Source organism: Bactrocera oleae, chromosome 5 (assembly GCF_042242935.1).
Source record: "Bactrocera oleae isolate idBacOlea1 chromosome 5, idBacOlea1, whole genome shotgun sequence".
NCBI lineage: Eukaryota > Metazoa > Arthropoda > Insecta > Diptera > Tephritidae > Bactrocera > Bactrocera oleae.
The window spans coordinates 1,161,207-1,185,708 of NC_091539.1; the positions used below are offsets into that span (position 1 = coordinate 1,161,207).

Here is a 24,502-nt window from a genome sequence, read left to right on the forward strand (position 1 = left end):
TATAAACTAATATTAAGTTGAAAAGTGACTAAAAAAGACGTAAAAACCTTTGTTATAATTTCGAAGGTAGTGATATGAATTATAAAAGTGATAAAGGCTAAATGAAATGAAAGTGGGCCAATAGTGAGTGACGAGAGCGGTGTAGTCGTAAAAGACGGATACGGCGACCGTAGAACAGCAGCGCGGCGAATAAGCACCAGTGCCAGCGAATTCGTGCTAAGACATAGTAGCTGCTAAAGGAAGTGAGAAGCATAAACAGTGAAGATGAAAAATTCATTGCGGGAAGTTTTAAATTGATTGTGTGCGTTTTGTTACGCGTGAGCTGAGGAGTTTTTATTGTGATTCAAAGACGTAAATAAGGAAAGACATTACATAGTCTTTGCAGATACGAAATTGAAGGATAATTTGACAAAAAGTTGTGTAAAAATTACTTCGATGTGTAGAAAAATTGTGCCAGACTAGCAGCCAACCAATACAAACACCGAGCGCAACACACAAACAAACTCACACTCACTGTGGGTTCTCGTCTCGTGCGCCACGCACTGTTTTCATACAAATTTTCGGAGGTATTCGTTGAATTACATGCGCGTTCGTTGTTCGCATTCAAATGTCGGTTGTTGGCTAAAATTACTATTCTAAAATATATGATCTATGTAAAACAAATATACTATAAGTAAAATATTAAAAGTTGAATAAATAAATGAAGGGATTAATATATGAATAAGTTAAAGTGAATTAATACCACTAAATACAACACAACGAACATACACAACCACAACTCTCGCCATTTCATATGTTTGCATTGTATTCTTCATGTGCGAAGCTAAAATGGTGAGTATTTCCTTGCTATTATTTTTGTTGTTTTGCAGTTTTTGTTGGCACCATGCTCGTTCGTTGCGCGCGAGGAGACGCGTTGTTTGATTATGGTGTGGTGGGTTTTTAACGAACCGGTGGGGAGTAGTGCGTGATAAGAAGGGGAAAAACATTTAACTGCTAAAGATCTATATTATAAAAAAAAAAATAATTGCATGTCTGATCACACATTCATACATAGTATACAGTAGTATGCAGAGGCAAAAAAAAATATTTTTTTTAGTGTGAAAAATAATTATATCTGAAAATATGCGGTGTTACACAGTGTATGCTGAGGCATCCATATGTACCGCAATATTCAATAGTATAATATTAACAACTTTTTGCCAATTCGAAATTCGTGTTCCTCTTCTTTTGTGAATTATTTATATCACTTATCATACAAATAAGTGCTAAGTGTATTTCTGGCATTTTGCAGAATTTACGCTAATTATTTAGTTTAATATTATTTAATTATATGCTTATTGATTTGTACCGTTATCGTATAATAACACCTTTTAAATATAACGCATTCTGTCAATGACGGAAGAAATGTCTTGTAGAAATGTGAGTATTTAGAACACTGTATGCTCTTCTAAGCCTGTTTTGAGTCAATTGTTCCGGCTTCGAATTATGTAGTTAACAATCCTTAATAAGGCCTTAGAAGTGCTTTATTATTTGTAGAAAAGCTTACTGTTTAGTAATTTGTAATGTCAAGCTAGCATCCCTCCGCTTTATTTCAGTAAGTTCACCACACTTACGTTGTAATGCACTGCAATTCGCCGCCACTCAGTATTTTCTCCAAACAATCACGACATTTCTTCACTTTCACAAATTTCTCCACACTGCATTCGCTCGTTTGTTATTTTTTCTTTCGCTTCGCAATGTATGTTATCTGTGTGTGCTTCCCCTACATAGAGTTACTTAACGGACGCGCGCGCGTTTTGTAAAGTAATTTCGACCCTGTTACAATCAAGAGCACACAAGTCAATGGCGCTAACAATTGCTGCAGAATACAAAACCGTTTGTCAATATGCTACTTTAATATGTATGCCCATGTACAAGTAGAAATTTTATGTGCATGTATGAAATTAAAAGATACATTTTTGATGTATTCTTTAAAATGCAGATGTGTTGGAAGGCATTAAAAAAGCATTGTGCATTTGGTTAGAAGTGTGGTTATTCATTGGAAACATTCTCCATTTATCAGACGCATGCAAAAGTCGACAATAAACGGGGTGAGCGATGTAGTCTTAAATCCAGCTGCACTAGGCTGCGTCAAATGTTTTTACTTCCAATGCCCGGCTGAGGCGCATCGATACTTTATTGATTTTGAGGTGAAAAGTGCATTGGCATTTATTTGTGCACATGAAACTCAACTTTATGATTCATTAATAATCTAAGAAATAACCAAAATGTTTATTTTGTATTGTATGTATGTATGTATGCATGCATGTACGTACTTTGGTTTATTTACATATTTATTTATTAATTTTGGTCTATGTATGGCTCTCTTAAACGCTTCAACATATGTACGTATATGCGACTCTCCCGCTTATCCATTTTTATGTTTAATGTTCATATGTTGCATTCGTGTTTTATTTTTAGTTTTCTACTGTTTTTGTTTTCGTTATATCTCTTGCTTTCGCATTCGATATCACCGTTTGCTTATAAACATTGTGTATTTTCTCATATTCCGGCACGAAACAGTTTTGATGCATATGGTAGTTTTGTTGTCATTCAAATCCCTTTGAACTAACAGTAAAACATATTTGAATGAATAATTTGAGGTTACAAATCAGTCACGCCCATTGACATGCATACTTGCCCTATAAAATAATTATATTTTATCTGTCTAGAAGATAATGTATACATTCAAGTTAATTGAAGTAATTAAATATACAATACATATTATACAGATTTTATTGTTTGAAAAATTATACAGTTAACAATATTTTGGAAAATTTATATTGGGAACTTAAAGTTAGCATAAATTTAAACAAACTAAAACTTAGGAATTATGAAATGAGACTAAAATATTATTTTCCAAAAATATTTTTTTTTATTATACCGAAGATACATATTTTGATAAAGATTTTGTGAAATTTTCAAAGCAAAATATTCAAAATTCGGTCATTACGACGGCAATTCCGGCAGTCCCTCGGAAAAAAGTGCTTTCGCGTTGACAGCAGAGCTTCTGACAGTATCAACAAAAGGAAAAAAAGAAAAAAATACGTATTTGAACTAAGACTAGTGGTCTAGGTATTGGACGGAGAAAAAAAAATAAAGTAAAAATTTTATTTTTGACAAACGTTTTTCAAAAAAAAAAAAAAATTCGGTGAAAATTTCTCGTCGTTTTTTGTTTTCTAAAAAGTTGTAATTGAACAAAAAATCCTTCGTTCACGACCTTGTAAATTATAGCTCAAAGACCTGTGTCAAATTTCATTAAGATCCGTTCCAAACACAGTTTCGAGAAAAACACGTTTAAAGTTTTAAGTGATTGTATAACTGACTTCGAGCGCTCAACTTTTCAAAGCTGTATCTCCAAAACTATTACTTGGATCAACTTGAGAATTTAGGACAATGTTCTAGAGATGTTATAGAATTAAATAAGACGATAAAAAAATTTTTTTGAAGCCGTGCAACCCATGTAACCCCTTAATATTTTTGTCTGAATATCAGCTTTTTGCAGACGATTTGAAGATCTGTGAACAAGACACCCAAGATCTCCAATGTGATATCGAAAAACTATCGAGCTGGTGTCACAAAAACAAACTAGACTTGACTTCAAAAAGTCTGAATATTTTTCTTTAAAGTCGTGAATGTTCTGATTGACGCGCTGTTTCAAATTTGTATATGTGGTTCTCTCGTTGAGAAGCAATCGTCTGCTAAAAACTATGAAACAACCAAGAACTATGTTTTCAACGGCACTCACAACCGCATTTCCAAGCTCGTCAACTCTCTGCACAACGAAGTGGACTTCTGTAATGGCACGTTCATTGATTTTATTGCAGAAATCAAATTACGTCTATTATAATATCCCTAGTCCAATGCTAAATTTTTATACTCTCGCAACCTGTTGCTACAGAGTATAATAGTTTTGTTCACCTAACGATTGTTTGTATCACGTAAAACTAATCGAGTTAGATATAGGGTTATATATATATAAATGATCAGGATAAAGAGACGAGTTGAAATCCGGGTGACTGTCTGTCCGTCCGTCCGTCTGTCTGATCAGGATTAGATCGCCGAAATAACAGCACTTGGCCGCATAAAATTCGGGTCAATTCCGGTAACGTAGAACCGGCTGTCTTGGGAAGTATAACGTCGAAACAGCACGTGTCCTGCGCCTACGGTGTGATAACTTCGTTGACAGCCAACCCTAAACTTACCACCGAAGCATGGACTAAATAACCGCTACAACAACAGGTCACAATTTATTAATTTATCAAACGCAAACAGAAAAAAATTATTTCCAAAACTGTAGGAATTTCTCTACTTTTAACAGCCGTAAGTTTCGGTTAGTGCCGTTGTGTGCGTAAACTTTGGTCGGTTGCGTGAAACCTGTTCACGTATTGCTCACTCTTGTTGAAAGCATTCAGTGTACGCTGTTCTGTGGCGCAAGTTGCCCATCTGGAGCGGTTTATGCTTTATCGTGCATACCGCCTTCGTAAATCAATTCGCTCATTTTCTTTCCCAAACGTCGCTACTGAGTGGAGCTCTTTGTTTTCTGTCTTCACGTTTGGGATGCCGCGATTTCTGCATTTGCCCGACATATTCCATTCATACTGTTGAAATTGCAATCGTCAATTTGACTGTCGGCTGGCTGGACGTTCGCTCAACTGTTATGTTATGTGTTATAACATACAACTGTAGCTATCTAAAGTTACTATATGGTCGTCGAAACGAGTGAACGCTCGAGCGAACATCTGTATTTGTAATAAAAATTATTTTGTTGTACATATGTATATTTGTAATAACATTTGTATGTATTTGTGCGTAATATTGTCGTATCTGTTTAAAATGTATGGTAATCGTGTTCAGCGGGGCTAATTCGTCATACTTGCACACAAGTTGTTGGTGTATACGCTGCTGCAGTCAACGAAGTCAAGTTTTGTCTGTTAACGGCGAATAACACGAAATTTGTTCTGTACTTTTGCCGCAATACGCTCAAGCACCCACACCGCCCCATCGGCATTCGCCAGACGCAATATTAGGGAGCAAATGAGATTTGTTAGCTTTTGTCTTTTGTCTATATTTCCGAATGCTTATTATACATAAATATGACTATGTATGTTTTTATACGCTCTCTGCTGCGCCGTTAACATCTCGCTTTGTACGTTGCTCTACGTAGCAGCGCACATACGCACGTGCATACTAACATATTTATATTTGTATCTTTGCGTTACCTTTTGACATGTCTTTTGGAGTGAACATAATTAAGTAAGCATGTGCGGATATGTGTTTGTGTTTGTGTGCTGGCAGGCGCTCAAGTATCTTTTTGTTTCTTCTTTGTTTGTCGCAGCGGCTACGTCTGCTGTTCGTCGCTTCGTCAGTTGCTACTTGTTGTTGCTACTTTCATATATCCACCCAATACACACATAAATTACGTACGCATACACACTTATATACAATTGACTTTGTATATGCATATATGTCTATCGTCATGCTACTCGTTTCTGTCATGCATCGTGTTTTATTCATGTTCGCCCTGTGCACGTGCTTCGTACGGCCCGTGCTACGATCGTGCGGTCTCTGTGTGCTCGGTTTTCGTCGTCACCCAACCATTCTGCCCCTGTTGCCTTGCACTATGGCTCGTCGTTGCTAGCACTTTGCTGCTTAAACCTACCCCTCACGCTGCCTGCTCGTTGTAGTCTACCGAGGTTATAGCTTTCGTTGTGCGACATTCGTTTCTTTATCGCCATCGTTTCTTGTCATACACTTTCGCTGTGTTTATCGCTGGCTCTGTTTCATACAGCTTCGTACGCTGGTTCGTACGATTCGTTCATACGTTGCGCGCTGGTTCGTTGGCACAGCATTGAAAATTTCACAGCGTATATTTTACTAAAAATGATACAACACAATTTTTCCTCTGCGGGCAGCGTATTTTCGTTCTCGTTTTCGGTTTCGAAGTTCAACGTTTTGAAACGCGTGTAGTGCAGTGTGTTACGTTTGCGTTAAAGCGAAGTGCATGCATTTTTCAGTTAATCGACTGCTAGAAAAATTCGATAAAAGTCTCGACGTATCATCCTATCACACTCGGTTGTATATGGTATATAGTGTAGGTGAAAATTATGACAAAATAGCAGTCATCGTTTTGCGTAGAAATCAACTTTGCTTGCAGACGTTAATGGTGTGATGGAGAATACATAAAAATTCATTTGCTCACACAACTTTACATACTCATGAGCACATTGCCTTTACGCACGGTGTGTGTTCGTCAAAGAGGGTGGTGAGGGAGCTGATACGCTCAAGTGGTATAAAATATATCTTAGGGAGGATAGAAAGTCTGTGCTCAAACGCAAAAGTGCTAAAAAGCCGCATAATATACAAGCTGCGGTTGGTGAGTTTTTGTGTATTTAATTTTTCAGTTTTTGTGCTGCAGCTTAAAAGAAAATGTTTTGAATTATGGCATATGAAGTGTTAAAAAAAAGTAAAGCACAAAGTGCGACCGCGACAAGTGCAGCAACTGAATTTCAATGCTGTCACCGATACATTTTCTATGTCCATAATATGTGTGTGTGTGTGTGGAAATTCCACTTTGTGTAACAGTTTTCTTATTTACACAAATTATTTGTTGTTGTCAATAAAAATTCGTCATTCCAAACTGCTTCGCTACCTTGGCAAAGTTTTAGGTATACAATATTCCACAAAGCATTGCTGATCTCGGCAAATTCTTCTCACGCTTCGCGGGAAATTCGGTTATAATTACATGTTTGATTAGTTTAAAGTAGTGCATATGTATTTGTGGTTTGAATAAGTATTTTCGTGAGTTCTGTTTGTTCATAAGCCACAATTAAATTAATTTCATACATATAAAAACAATTAAGCCATACCAAGGTCAGCATATAAGCTGCTAAGCACACATTACACTACAAATAAACAAAATAATATTGAAATCGTTTTATACATTTGCCGCTGACGGCTAGGTGAATGATTGAATAGCCATAAACAATCATTCATATGTATGTATATGCTAACATGTGCAGTGTATTTGTTGCTTTGGGCAAACACCTGCACACGTACATAAATACAAATGTTACATATTAATATTATATTAATAAATTTACATATTCACTTGTCTACTTATTTGCTTATAAATCGCTCTCAACTTTATTACAATTTTCAGTGCACATTTTCGTATCGTTATTTTTTAATTTTTATGTTGACGACGTCTAACGCGGTACGTGGTTGGCTGCGTCGACCACATGAGTTCTATAAACAAGTAGATATATGTATAGATACATATAAATAATAGTGTTAAATTGTTCTAGTATTTGTTTGTCAGATAGTTACTTTTTCATATGAGGGAGAATACGTCGAACATTTTTTTGTGTAATTTTAAGGCGTCAGATGGCGTTCCTCAAGCAAAATACAGCCTTTTTTCAATATTTTTTTTTCATATAAAAAATTAAATATTTTCTTCAAACTTTTTATTATTTCAAATATACTCGTACATATTTTACAAAGATGTTGTAAAATTTCCAAATTTAAAACTCGGCCTTTAGTAGGTAATTTCTGGCAATGCCGCTGCGTTGACAGCAGAACTTCTTACAGTATCATCAAAAGTAAAAAGAAAAAAAATCCGCGTTTTAATTAAGACCATAAACCAGGTATCGGACGAAAGAAAAACAAAAAAAGGTTAAATTGTATTTTTTGCAGACCTTTTTTCCCTAAAAAAAAAAAAAAACTTTGGTGAAAATTTTCGTCGTTTTTGTTACCTAAATAGTTGTATCAACAAAAAAATTCTTCGTGCAAAACCTTGTAAATTATTACACAAATACCTGTGTAAAATTTCATTAAGATCGGTTGAGTAGTTCGCTAAAAATCTTGACAACCGACTTTGAAAACACAGTTACGAGAAAAACGCGTTCAAAGTTTTAAATGACTATATAGCTGACCTCGAGCGCGCAACTTTTCAAGGCTGTGTCTCCAAAACTATTACTCGGTTCAAATTGAGGAAAATATTCTAGAGATGTTATAGTTAGGTGACCATATTTGCGCCGAAACCAAAAAACATTTTTTAGTCATCGATTTTTTCATATTATAATTCACTGAAAATCGCGACATATGTTTAATAGGCGAGAGAGCAACACAATTTTATTCAATTCATCCTATTTTTTTTTTAATTTTTAAGCACGGAGCGGCCGGGACGCTAAGCTCGGAATCCGTACAGTCCCGGCCAAACCGGGAAGATATAGAATTAAATAAGACAATAAAAAAAAATTTTTTGAAGCCGTCAAACCCATGTAATCTCTTAAATGGTTTCTATATTTTTTTTAATCATTATACAAATCTACTTAAAGGGGGGACAGTATTATTTTGTGTAAAACAAACCCTATTTTAATGATTCTGTTTTTGTTATTGTCAAAACATATGTATGTAAGTAATAATTCTTATTTTCATTGACATATATTTTGTATAAAGCTTGGTTAAAGAGTACCATCATATACACACAAACATAACCTTTTTGTTTTATACACAACACATTGCTAAATGCTGCGCGTTGACCTTGAAACCCGCGAAATATTTTACGATTTTGCTGGTCTGACTCGCTTCTTGGTTTTCTTTTTAAATACGCTCCAACTTGTCTGGATATAGTAGGCGCTGTTAGTTCTAGTTCTTTACTGTACATGAAGCACTTGTCTGCATAATGCAATAAATTAACCGTAACTTGTTTTAACAGCTCTGTCAAAAATAGCAACGGCTTAAAACTGCATTATCACCTAATAATGCCGCCTGCTGCCCTTGTGTCCACAAAGCACCGCACAGCTGACGCTTAGGACGCTTGTAAAGTTCCTCGCATGTGGTTTCAGTTGCTCAGCTGTCTGGCTGCGGTTTCTGTTATCTGCAACTTATTGTCGGCACCGTTAGTACCGAATACATTTTGTACGGCCTCGCTTATCAAGCCGCCAACGGCCTTACGCTACGGTTAACTAAACTGAATGAAATTCTTCATTATGAAACGTATCTGCCGAAGCTGTTGCTGTTGCTGTTGCTTTTGTTATTGCAGGTGTTTGCGAATGTGAAAGTGTACGGCGGCTAGTGGGTATGACTTTAAGCTTGACTGTTTGTTGTGCGGGTGAATGACCCGAAACCAAAACATTGCGCGCAGCGAGAAGATGCAACAATTGTGCGTTTGTTTGCTCATTTGCTAGTTCCGCACGTTCATTCATACATTCCTGCACTCACTCACGCGCCAGCCATTCATACATTTGGTTTTGATAATATGCTCTTGGTTGTGGTAGCGGTTGTGGTGGAGGATGTACGACGCTTAGCAGCGTTTTGTTCTCGTCACTATACTTTTGCCTGAGTGGCTGCCCGTCTGGCGGTCGGCCGACAGGTTGGTCGTTGTGTCATGTCTGGCGCTAGCTAATTTTGGGGTCGTACAAGTGTAAGTGCTCGGCTTTTTTTGTTGTTCGGTTAGTTGCTCGTTCGGCAGCGCTCGGAACGTTATGTCGTTTGGTCGATAAGGGCACACGACAGATTACTACTTCGATTAGCTGCACTGCTGGCAGCTGGGTATCGACCCATCATAGTCTTAACGTTTTCTCGGCTTCTACGTTTCCTGCAGCATTTCGTGTTTGTTTTGCTCGTTGCTTTGTTCAAGTTTTTTTGTTTTGCTCGCCGCGTTCGCTGTGCTATGCAGGTGGAAAACAATGAACTTAGCAGCCGAACTTGCTTACTCCCAACAGAGAAAAATAACAATAGACGTTTTTTGGGGTTCCCTAGATTATGCACAGCACATATCTTCCAGCTCAAAATACTTTGGCTGTTAGCTCATTAGCGAATGCTTATGTTCGGCTGCAACTGCAGTTAAGCGCTCCTTCCTTTGCTTTGGAACTCGTCGCTTCTCTGCCAATATTTATATCCTGCATATATCCATTATTCGAGACTTCATTCTTCAAATGGGTTTCGCGTAAATCCTTGCAGTTTTTGGCCGATAAATTCGCTGATCTTGTCCAATTGTCACAAAGTAAGTTTATTCCATTCAGCAACTGTTACTAGGACTATTGATTTTTTGTGTTTTTTCCACAGAATATATTTTTGCCGTAGCAAATAGTTTGTATATCCTCTGCCGCCTCGCCACCATTTATCCTCGCATTTTTTTATGCCTTTAAGCGTTCACTAGCACAAGTCGACGTACTTCTATTCAATTACGCGCATTTACTGTTACCCGTACGGACTGTTGTTGCTTCGGCTAGTTGTGCTTCGCTTGGAGTTCCATTTGCAAATGTGACAGCGTTTGCCTCGGCTTGGCTGCTTAGCCATTGGTTTGGCTGACTGGCTGGCTGTGTGCTTGCGCTGCCTGTTGACTGTCGTGTCGTGGCTGGCCAGCAGTAAGCGGCAATCGCGCGCCCGTTGACACGACGTATATTTTAATTCATGGTAAATCAAAGAATCACCTCACTTTTGAATATTGTCGTGGCTGCTCTCGGTCGATTTGTCGAACTTTCGGCGCGCGCCTAGGCGAAGGGGAAGCCAGTCAGCCTGTGGTGGCGTCATCGTTACAGCAGCAGTAAGTAGCTGTTAGCTGTAATATATAAACGAACTGCGCGCTCGACTGGCTGTGTTACGCGCGCGCCAGAGAGTGTGTGAGAGCAGCGTACAAAGTGTGCATGCATAGAGAGCACAACGCTGTCGCGGCATCGGCTGGGGCGGCGAGTGTGTGTGATAAGGTGAGGAATCCAAAGGCAAGGAATAGAGCCCCGAACCAACCATCAAGAGCAGCAGCACACAGCCAGCAGCACGTAGCTACAACATCAGCTATGAGCGCTTAGTGAACAGCTGATGCGTTTACGTTTTTTCAAATGCTACTATGAGGTGAAACAACGGTAAACAGCCGCTGCTGAAACATACTAAGAACCAAAACTGTGTGCTTATTTCTTTTTTTTGTTATTTCGCTTGTATTGTTTTGCTCGCGCTATTCGCCGGCTGGACCTCGTCGTCTGTCTGTCTGTCAGTCCGTTTGACCGCCACTGCGACTATCCAACTATCGTGTGAGCTCGTGTGGATTCCCCGACTTGATGACAAATACGTCTATGATGCGCGGTGCCTAGTTGGTTTGTCGGCAGACTAGCAGCCTTCGCGGCGCGATCTCAACGTATATTTTGTGTAATTTTTTATGCATAGGGTGAATTTCTTGGTGACAACAATGACGTAGAGCTTTGGTCGCGTCGGCGAATTCTTCTTATTGAATTAGTTCGATCTGTAATAGATACCTGCTTCGTGCGGCTTATTCATTCCTTATTAGCTTAGCTTTTTGTATATTTTTCTAATCATTTTAAGTAATTTTTGTTTTGCCTCTTGCAGGAAGATGTGACGCTCTTCTCACGCTAACTGATCCGAAAAGACGTCAAAGCACGGCTTCGATTGGATTTGGCAATCATCCCAACACTTAATCAAGGAAGAGGCAGCTAAGCAATGAATGTTACAAACAACCAGGCGCCCGAAGATTCACAGAACCCACAAAACAATTTGTACGCCGCCAGTAGAAGAATCAATCATAACCAAAACTCCGCTCTGGCTCACGTGCAGGCCAATAATCAAAGTATTGAAGAAGAACAGGAGCAAATTGTCACTTCGACTTCGTGTGAGACGCATATAAGCGCTACCGGTCATTTGCCGCGTCTGGAGGCATTGATCACATCGCCGGCGCGCATCACCAGCTCCACCGGGAATGACTGCAGCTCCTCACCGCAGCGTGTGTTGTCCACGACGTGCAGCAGTAGCAGCAGCGGTGGTAGCGGCAGTGGCCGACAATCGACGCATAATCGCGGCGACATAACAACGGATGCCTCCAGCGAGGATGAATCCCAATCGCCACAACAAACGACGCAATCCTCTTTCATTGGCCGAAGCGTATTGAAACCGAGCGCACGTGCGGTCCACGCATTTGTTCGCGCAATACCCACTGCGTTGGACTCGCTGATGCCGACAACCTCTGCTGCAGCGGCGACACGTGCAGCAGGCGTTCGAAGTGTGGATACGGAACTGATGCGCGCAGTTTATACTGCGAGCAGCAACAACAATAACAAAATTAGTATTAGTAATATAAGTAACGGTAGTTTAGAGCATACGAACGGCGACAGCGACAATACGAACATGGTTGCGCGCGAACAGTCAACCACCACCGTGGCTGCCAGCGGCGACGCCAATGCTGTGGGTCATGCCACGAGTGTGGGGGCTGGCAGTGGGCAAGGTCAAGCAGTGCAAACCGAGCACAACACCGAAACACACAAGATCATACTGAAATTACCGAAACCAAATGTTGCGAGCGTTAATACACGCTCCAGTGAATCTCATAGCAATACGGACACGTTGAGCGGCTGTGACGGCATTGCCGGCTATAGCGGTGCCGAATCGACACGCAAAGTGGAGCCGCTCAAAATCAATTTACACGCACACAACAGCAGTGGCAGTACGAATATAGTTCCAAAAATCACAATTAAACCGATCGTGAAGAAGCACAACGATGTAGCATCCTCGGATTGTTCATCCTCAGCCGAAGATGAGGCGGTGGTTGAGACTGGCAGCACACGGCTCGGCGCACAAATACCCAAATTGACTATAAAAGCGTCAGCAGTCGTCAGTGGCGGCAGCGATGAGCCACATATTGTTCCCAAATTGACAATACGTTCTGCCAATGACAGCTCGGACAGCTCAATTGTGCCCAAGCTGACAATCAAAATGTCCGATTCGCAAAGCAATTTGCATAACAATAGTAGCATCAGTCAGTTGTCACCAGCCACTTCGGGCGTGCACAGTGCGATTACAGCAAAATCACATACAGACCACTCACCCCCGCCATTGCCGAAGCTGACCATAAAAACATCGCTGGACGGCACGAGCGAGTCGATAATGTCGACAATATCGCCGGCATCCTCATCTTCGTCATCGTCGAGCACATCCTCGTCCGCAGGTTTGCCGTCCCTATCTTCTGCCAACGCCTCATGCACTGTATCAAATGCCACCGCCTGTTCTGTGCCTAAGTTGACTATAAAAACATTGCCGCCCAAGCATGAGGAGCTGGTGCCGAAGTTGACCATCAAAACAAGCGCAGCTGGCGCCTGTGTGAGTACATCAGCGGCCAACGCTTCTACGGATACAAATGCTGAGGCTATTGAAACTGGCAGCTGTAGCAGTAAAATACCTAAACTTACGATCAAAACCGGTCAGGAACACGCGGTGATTATAACGCAACACAACGACACCTCCAACGCGCAAGTCATACCTAAGTTGACGATCAAAACTAAATCACTGGAAGCAGAGGAGTCGCTCAGCGACCTAAGCGAGGACCCAGCACCGCCTCCGGAGAAGATACCGAAGATTACAATAAAGACGCATGAAACTGCAACGGAGGTTACGACAACCAAGTTCTGCATTAAGACCATGCAGCAGCAAACGGAAACGGAACACGCACACACCATTCCGAAGCTGACCATCTCAATGGCAAATTTGGAAGGCGGATCAGCACCCCAATCACCTAAGCAGTCGCCGCTGGTGGTGCGGCAGTTGTCGAGCAGCTCACGCAAGCCAGAGTCGCCAGAGCGGCTGCCCAAGCTAATGATATCTCGCCAGGATACCAAAGGTAGCAACTGTGATGCCACTGTAGAAAAAGTCGTGCCCAAGCTGACGATTAAAACCAATAGCCAGGACATTGGCGGCAGCGAATGTAAGGAGAAAATCCCCAAATTGACTATCAAATCGATACCCAGCGTGGAGCAGCAATCCTCAGAGGAGAGTGATGAATGTATGAGTGGCGAATCTTCACCGCCACTGTCCTCAGCAGAGGACGCAGCCGCCAACAAAGTTGTGCCCAAGCTAACCATTAAGAATCTTTCGTCGCCCACCTTGCGAATGAAAGCTGTGCTGGAGGATAAATCGCAACGTAATGCGTCAAAAAAGTGTGGAAAATCCAGCGACCCAAAAAACATCGCCGTCACCGACATAAACGCCAAAAGCGGTTGCGGCGTGACGCAAAGGTCGCTGGATACCCAACAAAGTAGGGAGAGTAGTGCGCGCGAACAGTTGGTTAACGGTTGCGAATCGAGCAGCAGCCAAGAGTTCTGCGGTTTCAACAATGACAACACAGCGTTCGCTGAGGAAGAGGATATACAGGAGCCGCGACGCAACTCTGACGACATGGACATCGATGAGGGTTTACAAAACCACGATCCACAGGTATTCAATAATATTTTTCATGTGAGCAATGGTGACTCGCTACGCATGGATAATACCGAAGAAACGGAGCTAATGCAACCGCCGATGTCCGCCGACGATCTATCGAACGTAGTGGACACCGTCGATTTGACATCGTCGCCATCACCGGGTTCATCGCCTGCACATTTCACTTACACCGATGCTGATCCGCAAGTAAGCGATGCGCAGCAGCCACCGCAAGCCACCATACTAATGGAGCGTCTACAACGTGAAATGAGCGTCATACAGACGGCGCCGTCGTTGGATAACAGGCTTCTGCTTACCCAATTAAATTCGCCGCTGAACGCCAGCAAATACGGTGCACCACCGCCGCTGCAGCCGAAGCCATCACAAACACAACAACACGCCCACCAGCAACAGCAACAGTTACAGATTCAAAAGCAACCGCATCTGCCACAGCAATTAAGCAATAGCATGAAATATCCACAACTGACAGAACGGCTAATGGCCAATGGAGCACGAATCCATCAAAATTCAAACATAATGCACACAGTCAGCAATGCTGCGACGCCTATGAATAACACAGCGCTGACAAATCAGTTGGCACCGCAAATGGAAAAGGTAATAGATTCCATTGAGATACTGGACACACCTGAAGGCAGTCCGCGTTTGACGCTGGACGATACCGCTGCGTTGCCCGAAAATCTGCACATAAACAACGCAGATGGTTTGATAAATAATGCCACGATCAGTGGAGCTTATGAGGAGAACAGCGCGGATATACTGAGACGCAACAATAATGTCTTGGATAATAACTCGGCAGCAGATGAAATAAATAACATGAACTTGAAGAGACACGCGAACACAATGTCCACTTTGATGATGGAAAACGATGCGGAGGAGCGGTGCATTGAGGTGAGTTTACGAAAAGTACAGTAGGGGAAGGGTTGATTTTTACTGGCAAACTTTTGGACTCAAATTCTATAGCGTGATCCATTTTGAGGTTTCCTTCCTTTTTTAAAGAAAAAAAAACACAGAAAATTCAAATTTAATGTGGAATGTTTATTATCATGCGAAAGAACATTCTTTGGCATTTATTTTTTGAAGATTATCTCTTTCAGTTGGTCCATCCGTTGAGTCCAATTTTCGGTAACTCATTCGTGCATTTCGACTGGTAACTGTCGAATGACACGCGTGATGTTTTGCGCCAAGGCCTGAATCGAAGCGGGATTGTACGCATAGACTTTAGACTTTACACAGGAAAAAGTCTAACGATGTGATATCACACGATCTTGGTGGCCAAACGACCGGTCCAAAACTTGAAATTATCGGCTCAACGAAGTTTTCTCTCAATAAATCCATTGATTGATGCGATGTGTGGGAAGTGGCGCCATCTTGTTGAAACCAAATATCGCCGAGAGCACGAGTTTCAATTTCAGGCATCAAATAGTCGGTTCTATTGGTTGGCCGATTATGTTGACCACAAGTTGAGCCTAGCGCGCGAAACACATTCTTTGCAGAACCTGAATTTTCGTAATAAAGTTGAACGTTTTGTAAACGTTGTTCAGGCGTAAGTCTTTCCATGATGAAATGCCGAACAATACTGAACATAAATAACATGACACACGCGTGATCTGTCAAAAAAAAGACTATTTAAATAGGTATCTTTACTTGGATCACCCGTTATAAGGTTTATTGGAGAGGTTTTTGTATTTTTGTATTTTTTTTTTGTTTTTGTACGTGTATCTTCATACTTATCATAACCTGGCATATGCAATTTTATTTCTTTACATAGATCACACCGAATAAAGTTCGTCGCATTGATAGTGAATCCCACACCATGGCTACACTTACCATACTGACGGACGATGAGTCATCTAATACGAAATTGATCACTACGTCGCCCACCATCTTCGGCGGCAATCATCATGTTGTGGACATCAGCAACGAGGTGGTACCAACCGAGAACTCCACCGTCACAATGGATCTCTCCTCTCCGAAGACATCGCTTCATCGTCCGCGCAAACAACGGCATGAACACCTCTTGGCCATACCGCTGGACGAAGAGGACACACTGCAGTACAACTTAAACCACGACGCAGCCGCTAATTGCTACACATCGAATGAACATTTAGCGTCGTCGGCGAAAGCGGTTGCTGCCAGCACAGAGCAATTGACTACACCGAACACTCCAGTCGGCATCAAGCGACGCGGTCGTCCAAAAAAGAATGCTCTCAATAGTGCTGCGACAGCTGCAGCTGTTACAACGCACGCAGCCGCCGCCGCCATGTTAAATGACACAAGCAGTATTGGTGCTGTCGACACACCGGGCACTGATGGCGTGTCGAAGTCGCGCCGTGTGGAGCTGTTACGCAAACGTCTCGCTATCGATATGGTGGACGCCGAGCAGCCATCGGAGGAACAGGACAGCACAGTAGCGGCAGTGGATACGGAGGCTTCGAAGCGAGAGCGCATAGTGCGCACGGGTGCAAGAACTTCGCGGCGTACCATTTTACCAGGTGGCGCTTTAACACCGACAACGAAGATCAAGTCAAGCGGTAACAATGGCGAGGTGCCTATAAAGGGTCGTAAGCGTTCGGTGAACGCCTTGTTGGGCGGCAGCGCTACTATTGCCTCAACAAACACTACAATCACCAATTCGGTGTCTGACAGCATTATGTCCGTCCTCAATCACTACGGTGGTTCTAATTCCAGCATCTCTTCTGCCTACTCCAGCAGCTCAATGAGCTCCGCCACTGTAACAACAGCTGCTGGCCCTCCAGTGAACGCCGGTGTGCCTACTACCATTTCGTTGGCGACACAAATTGACTTGACCATGTGCTCATCCTCGTCGTCAGGCAGTAATGGCAGCACAACCGCCACTATGACCACAGCTGGCGGCAGCATTGCCGCTAGTAGCGGAGCAATTAGTGTCGCAGTACAAAATCAAAGCAGCAGTTCAATGCTGCCACCTGCAACTATACTCTCATCGTCGGATCCCGTGCCGGATGTGGTCTTCAGACCAAACGACTTCTCTTCGCTTATGGCAACCCAACAGCTGCGGGCAGCGCAGTGCAACACAAGCTTGGAAACGGATCTGCTGCGTATGCAGACAACACTAGACGGCGCCAAATTCGATATACGTGATGATGACTCTACCAGTCAAGTTGGCGGCGCGTTCGGCAGCGGTGCGGATATATCTGGCGGTAAGCATTGTTACTAGGCTTGCCGAAAGATGTCTCATGTAAAACCTGTGCTTATAAATATTTCGCATTTACTATTTTAGAAGACTCTAATACAAGTTCAATTTCCACACCCGTTGGTCGCGGGCGTGGTGGACGTGGTCGCGGACGTGGCTCGGGACGCGGTAGCGGCCGCGGTAGTCGCGCGCATCGCTTGGGCCGTGGCGCCAGTGCTGTTGCCAAACAAATTGCGCTCAGTCGGCCACGCTGTGTCGGCGGCCTCAAACATATGCCCGATCCAGAGCGCATGAAAGGCCTCTTTAGTCCGGTAAGTGGCTCGTTGAATATGCTAAAATTAAATGCTTTTTGCTTGCAAACTAATATCAATTATATCATCAATTTATGTTTTTGTATGAGTTTTATTGCGCTGAATTCTCGCATGGTCAAAGCGCACAAAGCACATAATATACAAGTAGTGGCAGTGCACACACATATGCACATATGTATATATTAGCTATGTAGTGTGCGCAACGCATTGAATCGACGAAAGGGGCGTGCATTTTCTGCGAGGTTTCCAAGTTCCGACGGCACACAAACGTCAACAGTGCCGCCACACACCACACACCACTTCACAAGCATCCGAAAAAGCAACTGAAAAAGTTCAGGTGTGCGAAGCAGCTGCTTTTTGTGCTTTTCTTTGTTCATGGACTGTGTTGTATTACGCTTGTACTCACCACGTTGCAAATATTGCATTGTAATGTTTGGGTGTGTGTGTGTATGTAAACCCAAATATGGGGTTTCTTGTAGAGTGGTGAATTGGCAAATGCGCGTCTTCCCCAACTACGAAAATTTCCCCTGCGTCGTTTCGCCAACAAAGTGGGGTATAAACGAAACCCCGCTTGTGCTCATCGCTTGGTTTTTTTTGTTTTTTTTTTCATAGCAGTCAGCTGAAGCGATCGCCAGTGAACTAGAGTAGCAATTGCCCTATTAGTAACTGTTAATGTTACAATGCTTTTACAACACATTTACAATTAAGGAATTAGTCAAGCAACTGCAGCGTTTATTTACATACATACACATATGCACAGCCATTATTCAGCGGGTTTTTAATTTAAAATAACATAATTAGCAATAAAATAAATTATTATGCTAAAAAAAAAAAAGTAATTTCACTAAATATTTTCTGGCTAATTTTTTTTTGTAGAAAATTATTTTTATTTTTTATATATTATTTATTTTTCAACAATTTTTCATTATTTTTTAATTAAAAAAATTTATGTGATTTATGAAATAATTTTCTATGATATTTTTTATGATCAAATTTACCATACATACTAATTTGTCATTGCTTAATTTAGTGCACTATATACTTTCACTTGAAATTATTTTTTACCTAAAAAATTTACTTAAAATCCTTTTCCAATACCTCTCTTCACAGTCCCCACAAGTCTTCGAAGAAGATACACGCATGAGCGCTGATTTAAGTCAAATCCAAATGCCGCTGCAATCGGAACCAGCAACGCCTATAAGGTAAAAACACATACATACGTGCATATAAGGGATTTTTTGCAGTATATATGTATGTGTAAACTAGAATTATTGCTAATTACTTTTTTTTTGTTGCAAATTTATAGGCAACCCGATTTTCTTAATAATGACGAGTCTCAGTCCTCCGTGGTTAGTACGAGCAGCATTTTGGATCCCAACACTGTGGCCGCTGTACAAAATGGCAGCGCTATTAAACGCCCAAAGAAGAAGAAAATGGAAGTTTGCGTTGCTGAAGAGTGAGTACACACATGCACTTGACCCGACAATAAAATCAATCCAATTGAATATTTGTGCTCTATTTTCAGCGCTGAAATTACAGTTGCAGCTATCGCTGAGTATGACTGGCCGCCACCGAAGGGCTGCTGTCCATCGAAAAATCGCGACACTTTTATGATTCAAGAGCAGGTCGCCTTGTATTTGGGCATTAAAAGCTTTAAGCGGAAATATCCTGATCTGCCGCGTCGCCAAATCGACATGGAGGAGCGCAATTGGCTGCAAGAGAAGGGTCTCGTGTCGGAGCGTATGTGCGACTTGGGCATCACAGCCGTCTGGGCATCCGACATACTCGACATTATGTATACCGACTTCTATGAGAAATACGAGGAGTACAAGGATTTCATCAGGCAAAAGCATCTGCGCGAAATCGAGGCGAAACAAAAAGCACTAGGTCTCAACGTGACTGGCCGTGGACTGCAAGCGCGTGAACGTGCATTGCTTTCCGCCAGTAAATGGAATTCCTACTTCAATAGAAGGTAACCACAACAACAAGACAGTAGGTAATTAGAACAAAAAGCACTAACACTTGTTTTGTATTGCAGCCGCAAGGAGGAACGTTTAGCATGCCTGGACTTGCAGACGTTAACGGTGAATGTGCCATTGCCTGCAACAGCGCCCACTACAACACTGGTGAACCGCACAATTGCCGAGGCAGTAACAGAGGCCGCCAAAGTCGAGAACATACCTGAGCCACCAACACTATTGCAACCGCGCATCACTACACCGCCACGTGACGTGGACGCCAGCTACCCAGTAGCTTTAGTGCCCGGTCAGTACAGCGCAAAATATCGCCAGTACACGCCATTTGAGTTGAGGTAAGCCCAAAAACAACAAATACGCAAAGCGCAGTTTGTTAATAAACTTATGTTTTCATTTTACAGTTGCTTCCCGCTAAATACGGTGCTGCAGGACCCACGTTTGCTGGTTGAACGTACGTCACAACACACACAAAAGCCAGCGGCACCGCCAGTGTTAGATGACAAGAAGTTAGTAGTAGACCAACTTAACGTCGCAGACGAAAAACCTTTCACTGAAGCAGCGAACACAAAAGCCACCATCGGCGATTGCAACGACGAGCACATAACGTCGGCCAACACACTGCGTCGCAGCGTGCGCTCACGTTCTGCCGCGAAAGTTAATTGTGACGGCATTGATGCCGCAGAGGAAGCCGATAGTGCAACAGAGTCGGCCATGTCCACTTCGGGCAGTGAAAGTGAAAGCGAATCGGTAAGTTTCACACAGTTTCACAGTTCACGTGCAAGTGTTTAATGCAATCACTGCTTGCTTTTATAGGACTCGGATAGCGACACCGATAGCTCAAACAATGATTCCTGCTCGTCCACGGAAGATGAGGGTGCTGCTACACACAAGTGCGGCGTGTGCCAGCGTGCACAGCAGCGCAATATGAGAAACCTGCCCGAGGTCTTCATAAGCTGCTACACCTGCCGACGCAAAGGTAATTAAGCGCCAATTATGCTGTTTAATATTTACTAAATTCAATTTAATATTTGAAATTTACAGTTCACCCGAGCTGCATTGAGATGCCTTACCGCATGGTGGCGCGCGTGCGCAACTACAATTGGCAATGCGCCGACTGCAAGTGCTGCATCAAATGCAAAGGAAACAAGGATCAGAATAAAATGCTGTACTGCGAGCAGTGCGATCGCGGCTTCCACATTTACTGCTTGGGCATCAAAGCCGTGCCAGATGGTGTGTAAAGTTAAAATATATACACAATGTCTCTGCCATTTATAACAATTACCTTTTTGCTCCTTTTCATTTAAACAGTACGTTGGAGTTGTGATCGTTGTAGCGTTTGTATACGTTGTGGCGCCACAAAACCGGAGGGCTTGCCACAGCAACCAAACATAATTTCGCCGAATGGCGAGAAAGTCAAACAGATCAAACACAAAAAGGTGAAATGGATTAATGAATATCGCATCGATCACATTACGAAATTGCGCGAGCACTGTTCCATGCTGTGTGTGCCATGTGGACGCGTCAAGAACGTGAAGCGCGTGCAAATCGCCAGTCCATGCGTCAGCAGCGTAACAACAAGCGCTGGCAGTGTCACGCCACAACCAGTATCGCCGCCCAACGCCACACCACAAAAGCAGCAGTTCAAAAGCCTAACACAAACGCAAGCAACAACCGTTGCCGCTAGCGCAACAGCAGTTGGCAACGCAGCTGCGGAGATCGCGGCCGCGAATGCGAACAAGACGAACGCAGCCGGCACGCTGCCGCCGCCACCGCCCGTTGTTGCCTGAGTGGGGGTGATACGTTACTGCCCCAAGCGTAGTAGCCTGAACGACAGCGATATGTAGTAGCAATAAAGTGCGGCCGTGTAGGTGATGCCGTGACAACTAAACCAGCAATGGTGCCGAGCAACACTCGCAAGTTGAAAGCAGAAATTAACATTTGGCATGCGATTCAAGGTAGTGAAATGTTTTAACGCGTGTAAAGCATATAAGTGAAGAATTGATGACAAACTTAACGCCTTTTCATAAACATAACACTTATTTTAGCATTTAAGTGAAACAAAAATTTAATTCATACTTTTTTAATTAAGTTAAATGTGTAGTTTCGTTTAATAACTAACTATAAGCTAAATTTATAATAAAAACAAACAACTCGATTCTCCTATGCTACAACGTTAGGCTTAAAGTGTTAATTTATCAAATGTATTATAGTGCAAACAAAAATTAATGAACATAGACGTAGCAGGCAAATGTTTACGTACATTTCAGTAAGAAACTAATTCAACAAATTAACTAAGGAGTTATCGTCGGAGTTTGCTGCATGCAAACACAATCATGTATGTAATATGTCAAATAATGCACATAAGAGTTGATTTAAGTTCTAAATAAGCTGAAAACAACAAAAAACAAACATTTTACCAGCATAACAAAATAAAATAAAATTTAATAAATATCAAACTAAACTATATAAGGCGTGAAATTCACTTTGTATACAACACTAATAACTGTTTAATAATGACAAAATATGTATTTAAATATATACGCGTATAGTTTTTAATTGAAAGTCAAAAATAAGGCGTTGAAAATCGTTTCCAAAGTGGCGGAGTGGCAAATAATATAAGTATACTCAAGTTTATTGCGTAGCGACATGTATAAAAGAAAAACACGTAAATTTAACACCGCTCACAGCACTCTATTTGTATTTGTGTTCCTCATCTATTATATTGCATAATTAAATTTTTTTTTCTTGTAAATATTAGCCGTATATGTTTTCGTACACGCCACGCTTTAAGTGTACACACTTGCCCATACGAAGTGTTAATTAAACAACCAATGCATCTATGCAAATATTTCAATGTGCGCGAATTTCTGCAATTTTATTGTTACGTTAGCCAACCGCGCTCCGCCGCCGCGGTTTATATACATACAATTTATTTTACATTTGTAAGTTGAAGTTAATAACATCTTACAAAAAAATGCGTGCAAACATTATAGTTGATTCCTACAGGAGTCGCGTAAACTTATTTTTTATTATTTAAAAATTAGTTTTAAATCTAAATTAAGCCGGAAAAGGAGAAAACGAATATTAAAACAGTAAATTAAATACATAAAGGCGCTACGCGCGCCTCAGCTTTTGAGCGTGTTGTGCGTTGACATGCCTGGCAGGTTCATTAACTGTAATAAAGTAATTAATTTACCCAAATAAATGCTATGAAGAAACTATATTAATGATATGATGATGAATATAATAAAAAATAAAATATGCAGTTATTTTTATACAATAATTTATTTTGCCAAAAATGTGAATATTGGAATTGGTATTAAGAATTTTTAACTGTCGCACTATTTATTGCAACTACTGCACGCATTTGTCTCCGTTTGCCCACTGCAACCTTTGTATTTGTGTGTGTGTATAATTTTCACTATTAAAAAAACACAGATCGCACCAGTTTTATTTAATATAATTTTGCATAATTTATATGCTTGAAATAGTCACACAGTCTAAGGCAGACTCCAAGAGCGTTAGCAGTCCGTGCCCGGTACTCCACAACAGCACGAGCGGTCTCACCTTGCACTTTCTGCGATAGCAACGTATTTTCTTTTCAAGCTCCTTTCCTTTACGCGCGCACACAATGTCATCCCGACGCATGACCAACGTGGGACAATAGTCGTGCGCGCCATCTGCAACGAAAATCACGCGTTCGTAAGTTACGCCCATCGCCTGACGCTTCGTCAGATACCTTTCCAAAAGACTGCGTTTGCATAGGTTAGGCGGGCTTAGCGGGCATTTGGCATGCTGCAACGCCTCCACTCGCATACCGTCACTGGCAACAACAAACGATGGGTTGGTGAAAATCGCTTTGATGCATTCAGTCAACTGATGGTTGGCGAGCCAATCTTTGATGAAAATGCTGCTGCAGTCGCTGATAATGATAATGTCGTATTTGGGATCACAAGATTCGTAGAGATGCTTTATGAAGTCCACAATACTCGGCACTGGCGGTATGGCTGCAATAAGGCGACGTAGTTCGTTCGATGAGTAACCTGCTGCGCGTAATTCTGCCAATAATGTGTTCAAATATGCAATACTTCCTTCTTTTATTTCGTTTATTTCCTTGGGACGTCGGTATACCGGCAGCAAGTTGCGCAGAAGACAGGTGGAATCCATCGAAGTTAAAGTCTCGTCGAAATCGAATACCAGTAGACGTCGTTTGGGCGGTCCAAAAACCATTTTTAGCGTTATTAATGGGTATTCAAAGCAAAAGTCAAAACTAATTTTCTATATAAATTTTGGTGAGTAAATGTCTATACATATTTTGAATATTATATTGATATTCGATTTGATGTTTGATTTTTACAATTTTGTGATAACTGCAGCATCGGAACCGTAGAAGTATATGAATATTTTATGTCTCTCAGTTTGAGTCAGAAGAGAGTGTTAGGACGGCCAATGAGGACGGCTGCAGAACAAATCTACGAACTAGACAACTATTACTAGCATTAATCAATGGTAGAACAATACGAAAACAACTTGATGTACTAAAAAGAGTATACGCCTATAAAAAAATCAAAATGCCTTCAGAAACTAGAGACACTGCCAACTTAAGCGCCTTTAATTCGGTTCCGTTCCGTCCCACGACAGTCAGGTCTATACCAGATTTTTAGGCAGCCAAGAACCCAACTCGGCACCATTCCTCAACATTATGTAAGAAACTATTGTTTACCACTGCAAAAACATCGTATGCAGGCTAGACCTATAAACAACGTGACTCATAGAAATAT

At 41.6% G+C, this 24,502-nt stretch overlaps 2 protein-coding genes across 3 annotated transcripts; one reads left to right on the top strand and one right to left on the bottom strand.

The window, feature by feature from the left end:
• The first annotated feature begins 689 nt into the window (after positions 1-689).
• On the top strand, positions 690-22,990 carry e(y)3 (enhancer of yellow 3). 2 transcript variants are annotated; one of them, XM_014239464.3, is made up of 12 exons: positions 690-831; positions 11,386-15,150; positions 16,031-17,441; positions 17,522-17,745; positions 18,856-18,947; positions 19,052-19,201; positions 19,271-19,717; positions 19,784-20,056; positions 20,123-20,468; positions 20,535-20,697; positions 20,763-20,951; positions 21,030-22,990. In XM_014239464.3, exons 2-12 carry the CDS (start codon positions 11,497-11,499, stop codon positions 21,506-21,508), a joined length of 7,428 nt encoding a protein of 2,475 aa, XP_014094939.3. In that variant the 5' UTR covers positions 690-831; positions 11,386-11,496; the 3' UTR covers positions 21,509-22,990. The 2 variants fall into 2 exon arrangements, with proteins under 2 accessions (XP_014094939.3, XP_014094940.3); XM_014239465.3 differs by lacking the exon at positions 690-831 and adding an exon at positions 5,790-6,415.
• LOC106620835 (probable phosphatase phospho2) lies at positions 22,988-24,266 on the bottom strand. The gene has a single exon (XM_014239458.3). The coding sequence runs from the start codon at positions 23,949-23,951 to the stop codon at positions 23,196-23,198; it is 756 nt and encodes a 251-aa protein (XP_014094933.3). The 5' UTR covers positions 23,952-24,266; the 3' UTR covers positions 22,988-23,195.
• Between the last annotated feature and the right edge of the window lie 236 nt (positions 24,267-24,502).

Excerpts from the sequence above, each read along its gene's own strand:
- LOC106620835 (XM_014239458.3), bottom strand. The coding sequence starts at position 23,951 with ATGGTTTTTGGACCGCCCAAACGACGTCTACTGGTATTCGATTTCGAC.